General features: G+C 41.2%; 1 protein-coding gene across 1 annotated transcript in view; it reads right to left on the bottom strand.

Moving 5' to 3' along the window:
• Positions 1-11,035, bottom strand: part of GPA33 (glycoprotein A33) — an 11,693-nt gene extending 658 nt beyond the window's left edge. Inside the window, 7 exon segments of the mRNA XM_068909673.1 lie at positions 1-22; positions 699-822; positions 1,334-1,447; positions 3,738-3,896; positions 4,508-4,718; positions 5,592-5,743; positions 9,986-11,035. Of these exon segments, the coding sequence (XP_068765774.1) occupies positions 1-22; positions 699-822; positions 1,334-1,447; positions 3,738-3,896; positions 4,508-4,718; positions 5,592-5,743; positions 9,986-10,031 (828 nt within the window). The 5' untranslated portion in view covers positions 10,032-11,035.

The raw sequence follows: 11,035 nt of genomic DNA, 5'->3' as shown, positions 1-11,035 counted from the left end.
GTTGTTTATATCTTCTCTCTCCCTAAAACGTTCAGGAGAAGAGATGTTAGTTAAAAGCAGTTAATTTTTTTGAAGAGATTTTGCGTTAGAATGAATTCAGATTGCTGTAAGCCCACCTGGAAGTGCATCAAACCAAACACCATAAATTAGATCTTTTTAGTGGTGCAAGATGTGTGAGCTACTTTTTTCCATACCGTATGTATAGAGAAAGGATGGCTGGGGTATCTTTACTCATCCTATTCTTCCCTATAGTGGTCTGTTTCCATCATGAGATTAAGAAAAAAGTTGCTATCTTGGAGTGATACTTCTGAATACAAAGTGTCATGGTGATTTAGGCTAGCAAGGACAGAAACATCCCTAAGGACGAGGAGAAATGAGAAGCAGCCTGGACTTTGCTAATCAAGGTACTACTCTTCCAGTGCTTGCTTGACTGACTTTGACTTACCAGTTTGGTTCCAAGGCTCAATTGAATGATCGTGTTCTACCCCAGAGATCATAAAGGCATCTGGGGGTACTGGGCATATTCTGTGAGAAAAGGTGGAAGCCACTGTGGTAGAAAGTGAAAGGAGAAAGCAGTGCGCACTTCTCTTGGCGATTTTTTTTTTTTCCACCTGAGCTTTTCACTCCATATGTTGATGCCAAAGGGAGAAAGTGAACCCTTCGTATGTTCTGTTCCCTTTTTAGAGAAGGGTACTTACGTCATCTCATAGTCCTTGTCCTTGTATTCCCGACAGCAGCAACAATAGGCTAAAATACCAATAACTATAATTGCGGCAACACCACCACCAATGATGCCAGCATAAAGGGCAATGTTCATGGATGCTATAAAGGAAGGAAAAAAAACCAAAACACCTTTTTGCAACAGAAAGATAACAAATGTGATCAGCACAACCACTGCACTTAAAATCCCACTACTGGCTGTCAGATCCCACTACCAGATCCAGACTAAGTGTGAACCACGTTTATTGGACTGCAGCAATTGGAATTCTGTACTGGGTTGCTAAGACATCTATAGGAGCAGTTGCTTAGACAGAGAGATAGGGAAGAGCCCTATCTGAACAACTCATGTTACCCAAGTTGAGATTCAGACTTCAGGTGCTCAGGCCTGTCCCTTGTTATACACATCTTTTGTCTGACTGTGAACTAACTGTGTGGACAGCTCTATGAGCACTTGAGGCAGAGAATTTCTTCTAAAGGTTAAAAACCTGTGCTACTTTTTGGATAGAAAGCAGAATTTTATACTTCAGTCTGCCTCGTCTCTGTTCATCCCTTCGCTCTTAGACAGGATGCGTCCTCTGGTACTACTCTTCCAGTAAGCAATTTGGTCTCTTACGTGGCATAACGCTGACTGTGATGTTGCAGGATTCCTTTCCTACTCTGTTGCTTGAAGTGCAGATGTAAAAGCCAGAGGTATCTGCCGAGATGTTCTTTAGAGTTAACCGTTCTCCTGTTGCAAAATACAAACCCAATGAGGAAAAGAAAAGAATGGGAGCAGGGAAGGAAATGGGGATAGACGCTTTTCAATTCTAGCCCAGGTTAGTGGGAGTGATGAGAAGTTATTAGAGCTGATGGATTGTTCTGTCCTGCTTGAAAGCTTCCATGCTAGTCTCCAGGTTTTACTATGATTTGTGGGAGGATAAATGGAAGTGTGCTGTTTTGATTACAGGGAACGTGTGGCATTTAAGTATTCCTTTTAGAAAAAAAAAATGTTGGGGGCGGTGAAGAAGTATGCAACCTTAGTGAAATCTTGTTTGCAGTGGATAAATGGCAGCAAAGAGAGCAGCTCTCTTTACTGAGAAGCGTAAGATGGCACAAACGGGCAGCTGGCTTTGAGAAGTGGCCATCTGGTGGATTAACTTGTAATATGGCAAAAAGTTCTTCAATCCTCCAGCACCTTAGGATTTAAGATCTTAATTATTCACTAGTGGGAGAGGTAGTCTTCTAGCCTGAGAGAGGCCAGTGAGGCTGTGAAAATAACTAAAGAGAAGAAATGCAGTGACTAGGGAATGCTATGACACTAGACATTTTCTATGCACCCTGACAGAGCTCAGAGCTGCATACTAAAGCTTAGCTCTTTGTTTGTCAAAACAGAACAGTAAGTTTGGGCTTGTTGCATCTCCAGCTGACGTTTGTATGTGTAGTCTGTGTTTTTTCTTACGACCTACTGATAAAGGTCCAGATTCCTGATCTAAGAGCATGAGGCTCTGAATGTTTCTCAGTGGCTTTCCTGTTTTATTTTCCCTTTGTGATCTCATTTCTTTCCAGCCTGCTCGTGGAACTAGGATTCTGTTCGGTGCTTTCCTGCCACCTGGCGCCAGATAGTAAAAGAGCATGCAAACCAAATAACAGACTCTACTCTCTTGATTTTTTCAAGCTCTCTACTTACTGACCTGCATACTGCACTTTTTTCTAATGTGATGTTTAATGTTCTCAGAACTGCAGTCCATTACTGGACTGCAAAACCTTGTAAATTAAATCAAAACTAATTGACTGGTGAGTCAAATTGGAAGAATGTGGGTCAGATACTATCAATTTTGGAATGAATCCTAAGGGAATTCAGAATACTCTGTAGCACTGAGACTTGCTTAGCACAAATACCAAGAAACATATTGCTTGTAGTAATAGTAGTGCCTCCAACTGTTGGGGAGGGAGGGCAGAAGGAGACAGTCTCCACACTTACTGGACAACTGCTCTGGTGAAAATGGAAGTAAAATGGAAATGGATCAGAACAAACTTCTGCCCCAGAGAAGAACAGAATGAAGGCAGAAGCAGTCACCTGTTGCTTCAGGAAGGCAGATCACAGTGTGTTCAGGGCTGTCTCTGATACATTGGCACCACTTAGTGGCCAGTCAAGTGAATAAGGTTTGTATTTCTACTTACATTTCTTCTTTTGCGTAATTTATGCAAGTGTCAGCTAGTGAGTTGAATGTCCTATAGAGTCAGATCATATTTATTTTACCTATATAGCAATGCTACAATAACTCAAACCAGAAGAGGCAGGTTCAAATACATCCTCAGTCCTTCTGGAGCTGAGCATGCCAGGAAGAAATAGCATTGTTTAAAGCGATAAATCTGAGTCCTGTGTCACTACTACACTCCAAAGTCTATTACACCCTCCTTTCTGTGTGAATAGAGGTACAAAAGGTCCTGTCATAGAAAACTGGTTTGTTTTGTCTAGATTCTGACTTAAAATAAAAGCAGATAGAATACTAGGGCCATATGCTTGTGTGGTGATCCTGAAGAACTGGAGGCCTCTTTATTCTCAAAGCAGGAATGATACAGTTGTTTCTCACACCACCTTCCTGTAGGTGTATAGTCATCTCTACAAGGCAAGTAGCTTCCAGAGCCAACTTTTGCTTGCCTTTACTCCAGAAAGTGATCTAGACATTGTCAAGTGAGCTGGGACACAAAGACAAACCTGCTAGAAAACTTCTCACCCTTATCTTTTGCAATTGAGAAGTAATTATTTCTGTCTGCTTCCAGAGTAAGCCAGCTTTCTGACTAGGTGAGAGCTGAAGTGAAAATCTTATTTACCATTGTTACTTCAGGTAACACCGCTTTTTGTCTTGCGGAGTTACTCAGGACTGTGTCTTGTGTCAAAAGGACACCTTTCTAAAATCCTAGCCAGACTACTTCCTAGAAAAAAAGCTTGTGTCTTTTTGAATTTGCAATTCAAAATCTTTCTGATCCTGATCTATAGAGAGCTCAAAGGCTTAGTGTTTTCGCACTTCTCATACCTTCTGTTATTTGTAGTGAACGGAGTTGGTTTTGTACATTGTAGCTTTGCCAGCCATACGTGGGTTTTGGGGAGCCCTCATGAGAAACGCAGGTCAGATTGATTGTCTGTCCATATTCTGCTGTCCCCACAATCTGGCATTCTGGCTTGGATGGTGCAACTAAAGGAAGAAAAAAAAGGAGGGAATTTTATTAACAAGGTGTAGTCTTTTATTTCAACCCATCCTCTACATCTGTGCTTTTTTCTGTGCTAAACAAAAGCTGGCCTTGCACCTACCACCTTCTTCTCAAAGGAACTGTGATGAACTTTTGTCTCTACTGCTGATTTGTTTCTCCCGTCTTGATACTTGCTAGCCGAGAAGGAATCTTAAGGTGCTTTGTGGGATATCTCTGATAGTGTTGGGTAACTCATCCCTTGATAAATGGAGTATCACAAGCCATAGGGAGAATGGGGAAGGCCCAGAAATGGGGCTGGGGTTATTAGGAAACTGAACTTTACAACTCTTGGGGCTGGGGTTATTAGGAAACTGAACTTCACAACTCTAAGGGCTATTCTTTCCTACAGTCAGGTATCTAAGGGAGTTGGGTGCTCTCAGCCTTCCTAGCTACTTATGTAGTAGTAGGAAAAGATGGGAAATGGAATTGCGGATAGTGACTTACTGGGAGCAGATTTATTTTATTTTTTTTAAATCTGTTGTCTAAAACAGTAAGGACATTAAAGAATGCACACTGGGTTATCTAAGGGATCTGGGATTGCCTCCATCACGCTTACCAAGGACTAAAAGAGCCATCAATGCAGTCTGCCTGGGAGGGTCGTTCCGGAGACGAACGCTGCATGCGAAGGTACCATTGTCTTCCATCATCGCTGCATTGATGGTGATACTGATGTCCCCTTTGTTTACATCACCAGTGAAGTGTATACGATTCTCATAGCCCTTGCCATACTGTACAAGTCCATCAAAATACCTAGTGACAGCATCATCCTATCAGAGAAGAAGGGAAGCTAATCAATCTTAGTTTCTTGTGTGTGAGTCTACTGCCTAACTCCATGGATTAGCCCACACTTGAGAACAATCTGGAAAAGAGGGCCTTAAACCTGCCCCAGTTTTCCAAAGAGCCCAGAAAGTCATACAAGCTCAAAAGTCTCAGTATCTGAATGTCTGTCTAGAATCCCCTTTATCTCTCACCTTATCTGAAGTCAGGGACAACTGATTTCTTTTCCTGGGAGTTCTTCATTTCTCCTCTCCATGACAGAATACCATGAGACTTGTGTGAGATACATATGTCGATCAAATTCCCCTAGACTATATATATTCTCTTGCATTCCTCCAGTAAGGATCTTCACAGAATAAATCCTTGGCAGTTACTGCAAAGTCTCCAAAGGCTGCTTCACCTCTCACTAAATCCCAAGAAGTTGAAGAGAACCTTGGAGGTCTCCTTATCTTCAAATACTCCCTGTGAAGGTGGGAAGCCCTCAAGAATCTCTCCCTGTATTATTTTCATCAACTCAAATGTTTTATATAGTATCTAAGCGATGTATATGTAGCTTTTTATAGGATATCTGAGTATTTCACATATGTTAATAGATATAAACCCACAGCACATGTAGTGAGGTATTCTCAGTAGCCCATTGCAAGTCCAAGAGGAAAGGGTAGAGGACTTGCTTACTATCATTCAATGAAATTGTGATAAATTGAATCTAGAATCAGAGTTTCTAAATGCATAGTTCTGAGATTAAAGAAAGTCTTGCAGGAATCCTGTCTTGCAACACACATTCCCATAGTCCTGCTTCCATCTCTTCTCCCACTCCTGTCTTGGATGCCCTATCGTATATTTCTTTAGGAATCTTGATTTACCTCACTGTTGATTTTCCTCCAGACAACAAAATCCCCTGTGCTGATGGAAGCCTCAGTATTAAAGTTACAGGGAAGAGTAGCGTTGTTCCCTCGTGCCACCTCTACTTTCTGGACAGGTATTTCCACAGTGAGGGCATGAACAGTTACCAGAACTAAGAAGAGAATAAATTCTTCAGTCAGCAAAATTAGTGAAATCTGGTTTTCTACATACTTACATGTTTGGTCCCTTTGGATTTCTTATACACCACAGTAAACCCATACGCCCTCTGTTGTCCATGGCATTCCCCACTGAGCAGGAGGCAATGTTTGCTGTGGCTGAGTGGCTATGGGCAGTTTCTGCACAAGGTGGCTAATAGCTAAACTCTACTTTCCTTTCCACGCTCATTTAGTCCCCTCTTTTTTTACCTGGACATAAGTTTCCATGGAATTTGTAAGCATGTAATTTTTGAGCCCTCCTTCAATGTCACAAACGTCATCTAACAGGTTCAAGATGTATAGAGGGAGGCAGATAAACAGGTAGTACAAGTGTACCAGCAGTCTTAGGGCTTCAGACTTAAGTAAGAAATTGATGCTATCACATTTCTGGGATGAAGGAAACTCTCTGTCAAGTAGCTTGCACCAAACCATTTCTATAAAGAATTGACATTTTGTGCCTGGGAATCAAAACATGTTCATGTGATGCCCTGAACAGGGAAAAAACTAGAAAAGGAAATCATTTTTAAAGAAGCAAGGGAAACAATAGCCATTTGCTTTAAGAAATAAATACGGTAATAGTCACCTTTCTTTGAGAATTGTAGCTTCTGCCTGTGGAACGTGGGAATGAGTTGCAGAAAACACCAGGGTGGATGTTTCCTGTATGTTGTATTCCATTTGACCTGATGCTTAACTCATCGTGCTGAGCTTTACTCCAGAGTAATGCTCTGCATGTGGTAGTGGCAGGTTTTCATTGTTGGAGGTTTAGCTCTGCCCAGCCTTAGATGGCCTTTGTGCCTGTGGGAGCCTGTGTTTAAAAACACCTGCTTTCTCCTTACAGTTTGTGCGTCTTTCTTCTATGGCACCAGGCTGAATCATTCGAGAAATCCGAGTCTGAAACCAGTCAGACAGAGTGCGAGGAGGGGGAGGGAAAGGCAATGCTACACAGAGGCACTCCCATCATGGGGAGGTCCCACACTCACATTACTGTGTGAGGCACTCCCATCACAAAGGCTCTCCCGTAACAAGATCCAGTAAGGAGGGGCATGGAGGAGGGCAGAGATGTGTGCTCTCCCCAAATGTGGGAAGGGCAGGCTGTGGTAGTGAAGGCATCCCTGAAAAAATAACGTTAGTGTTAAAAAGGGTTTTGTTGTCACTGCCCTAAGAGTCACATCACTGACCTTTGCGCCTATCAGATGTTCCCTATAGCAAATAGCCCTTCAAGCCTCTCCTTACGTATAGAACTTACACACATTTCCTCTCCTGAAAGGAGTTTGGTGGGAATATTGATAGCAGTCAAACCTTTCTCTCCTTTGAACACTTCTGTCCTTATTGCCTGGCAGGGATGCCTTCCCTCCACAGCTGGCTTTAGAACCAGCTTGACACGTTTTTAGAGCAAGTGCAAAGATTACATTTTGTGCTGGTCTCGTATGGTTAATTGGTAAGTTTGTGTATTAGTTTCTTCACGTGTAACACGGCAGTAGTGTTTCCTTTTCTCTCATGGATTAATTCATTCATAGCTGCTGACAGCTATTATAAGAACACCAGCAGGGCAAGGTATTTCTAGAATTACTTTATTGCAGCCACTCCCAGGTCTTTCTCTGCTCTGGAATACCTAGTGCAAGGGCCATGTTTGCATAACCTTAGGGCTCTTTCTGGCTGCATTTTAAATTATTCCCTCTGTTTTAGAGATACTTGTAAAATCTGCTTGCCTACTGCAATTGGATAGAGACACTCTTCTGCGTTTAGGGGAAAATCACCACAGTCTATATTAGGAGAGGGAGCAAAACCAATTTCCTAACGCTTTTGTCACTCAGAAACTGGTTCCATCAGGCTGGGCTTCATTGACAGGTCATTCACTCAGCCCCGAGGCAGAGAAGAAACTGCCCAACCCTAAGACTTCCCCTTACATGTATTTTTCCTTCTTCTAACTGGATGACTGCAATCCTACAATAAATGAGGTTTTAGGGTTTTTTTCCAAACATATCTTCAGTGCAGAGTCACAAAACTGTTAAACCAAAGAGCATGTGCTAGAGAAACAGTCCATAAAAAGAAGGTTGCTAATTCATCTGTTGCTCTTGTCCTAAAGGCTGACTTCTGATGCCCTCCCATTTTTCCCGCCATTACGTGTCCTTCTGGCTCTCATGAAAGCTGTGTGGTTTGATTCTGGGAGACCGCTTACTCATCCTGATCTCTTTCCTTCCCTCCTGTCACCACACTTTTCACAAAGACCTCAACTGTTTCAAAGGTGGTGGTCAATTCAGTAGCGTATCCTTCTTTTACTATCATTAGTCATTACAGATGTTCCTTTGTCAAGTAGAACAGCCAGTTACTTATAGGTAGCATGCCTAAAAATTGGGGTTTGTTTTTCGGGGTTCGGGCTTTTTTTGTGAGATGACAAAATCTATTCGAAGTACAGCTGAAAGGACAGGAGGGAGGGTTAATTCTAAAAGAATTTCAGAATAGGCGAGAAGTTGAATAGCCTATATATTACTAGGGGGATAGCATCATCTAGATTTAAGCCTTAAAATTACCTTTTTTGTTACTAATTAGTATTTACATAGCATTTTAAAAATAAATTTGAGAAGTTTTCTCTCCCTTTGCTCAACTTATACCTTTGTAAAAAGGAAAAAGAAAAATCAAAGTGACTTGTTTACTTTAACATCCCTTATTGAGTAAATGCTAACAAATGGTATCAAAACACTGAAAAAATTACAGAGGGGCATTTGCTTACTGAAAAAATTGAGATTCTGATCAAGCAAAACTATTAAGAAAGTCTTAGTTGTTTTGGCAAGTGAGAAAAGCAAGAAAAGTTGAAATGTGTTGTTTTAAAAGGAACTTTTAAAAGGAAATGCTTTGATTTTAATTTCTCAATATTTTACTCCAGAAATTAGCTGTAGTTTAATTCAAAAGTGGGAGAGGGAAAACCTCGTTAAATGTGAAATTATGTTATTTAGCATTAAAATGAAATACTTCGTTTAATTCAGAACGACTGTTTGGGGCTTTTCATTCAGCAGGAAGAACAAAGTATCAGTTATTCACACAATTGCAGTGAAAAGCTGTTCAGCAGGAGAAGTCAACCTGTGCTGAGATCCTGACACAGTTTGTTCAAGGTAGCTCTAGCATCTCAACACTGCACTGCAGTGAACTGTGCAGCGTCTCCATTCTGATGCGGTGCAGAAACCTCCTGTACCTTCTTCAAAAATTTTTCACAGGCCAGTGTTTTAACATTGGATTATTATCACGTGAGCCCTCCCAAACAGTAAGGAAGAGCTTCACAAAACAGATAGACCTGTGCTCTGAAAAGTTTACAAATCTGTAATTTACATGGCACCAATATGAGCATAACGAAAAAGTAGAATGAATACCAACAGGACTACACAATTTATATTCTAATCATCAAATCATGACCTAAGTCATGTATGCTATTATAGGGAGAGTGTTCGGTTTTTTCTAATATCATTAAATTTTGTGAATTTTCTTCTTATGGATCTTACTGTGAAAGTGACGTTTTCAGGATATTTTATAAAAAGGCGAGTGATTTCCATACAAATACCTTTGTTTAAGGTCTAGAAGAAGGTATAGGAATGTTTGTTTGAGAAGACAACAGACAGGTCAAAAAGCAGTGGAAGTGAGATTGTAGACCCTGCAAAACAGGATGAGAATGGCAGATCGAAGAGGGAATTCTGTGATGAAGGCCAAGGGCAGGCTATCTGATTTATGTATGTTGGTAGGGATTAGTGTGCCTCTGCTTGCCATGTATAGTATGTAGAGTTCACAAATCATATGGGAGTACATACAAACAGTAGGATATAATCTTATTAAGCTATACGCTATACAAAGATTTATGTATAAAGTAGTAAACCCTAAAGACTTTTCCACTTCTAATTGTAGAAATTTCTTCTTCAGAGACAAAGGTTGTGTTTAACAGACGCCATTAAATCTATTTTTTTAAAACATTTTCCAGCGTCATAAAGAATAACATTCTTTCCCTGTTCCTGAAATAGCCTTGTGGCTTTAGGAGATACTTGTGAGTCTGGACATTCAATATGAAAATGTTAAACACATCTGCCTGATGATAAACATGCAGGAACATTTACTAAACAAAAAAAGAAACACACAAATTCCATTGGGATATTCTGACTTGATAGTGCTATTTTCTTCTACCCACCCCTTGAGGGCATACCCAAATTAGTACTCACCTGCACTGAAAATGAACAGCTGAAGTCCTTTCATTCTCTTCCTCATCTCTCCTTTGTTTCACCAGGAGATATTCTTCCTTATGATTTCTAGGTAGCTAGATAAGTAATTGGCTTTAGCTAAAAGCCTGCTTCACAGTTGCATCTTAAGTTCACTTCCTCAGTCTACTTTAATGTGCTTCTTTACTCATCTGCCACTCCCTCTCTGGCCAGAATGACAAGTCAGATCTCCAGTAGGCTTTGAAATCGCTTGCTGTTCTCTGCCTAAGTGGAGAGACGATACTTTTGAACTCACCCTTCCTTCTCCAATTAAACTACCTTTCCCAGTTTCTCCTAACACGCGAATGCGTAAAGCGAGAGAGGAAGTAATCCAAAGGGCAAGGTGACTGGGAGTGTACATTAGAATAATTGAAATCATGCAGTTGGTGACATGCAACTAAGGGAAAATAAACCTTATTCATCTCAAATATTTATTAAGGGACCCTACGGCTAGACTTACATAGATATGGAAGTGTTTCACAATGCAGGTAGCTGCCTAGGTCCATGTTTTAAGGAACTGAGGTACCTAATTTATGAGAATTTCGAGCCTAATGGGGCATCTAAATTTTAAGTGAGATGAATCTCTTGTGCCTGTTGTTTGACTGTTAAGTGTGTGGCTTGTACAGCAGGAGCACATACCAAAGATACTTTCTCCCTTTACCTTGAAGAAGGTTGTTAGATAAACTAATCATCTTGTAGCCTGCTAACTACATATCCATTGAGGCATGTATAGTGAAAGTTCAGCCACTGCTCCTATATGGATGCACTCAGAAGAGTGGATGAGAACTTGTAAACTACAAGTAACTTCTATAGAATTGAGCACAGCCAACAGAGGCAGCGAACAGACGCAGCAGTTTGCGCAGCAGTGTCTGGGCTCTGCCTGGGCCTTTTGTGGGCCTTGTTGGAAGTTGTGGAGACTTTCTGGGGACCCCCGAGGAACTAGACGGTGCTTGCTGCTAGCAGGAAGGGAGAGCTGGGCAAGGACTCCTGCAGGGGACCTTGACTCAACTTCTC

The sequence above is a fragment of the Struthio camelus genome, chromosome 1, assembly GCF_040807025.1.
Source record: "Struthio camelus isolate bStrCam1 chromosome 1, bStrCam1.hap1, whole genome shotgun sequence".
NCBI lineage: Eukaryota > Metazoa > Chordata > Aves > Struthioniformes > Struthionidae > Struthio > Struthio camelus.
Note: the sequence above shows the minus strand (reverse complement) of the source record. Positions and strands in the feature narration are given on the sequence as shown.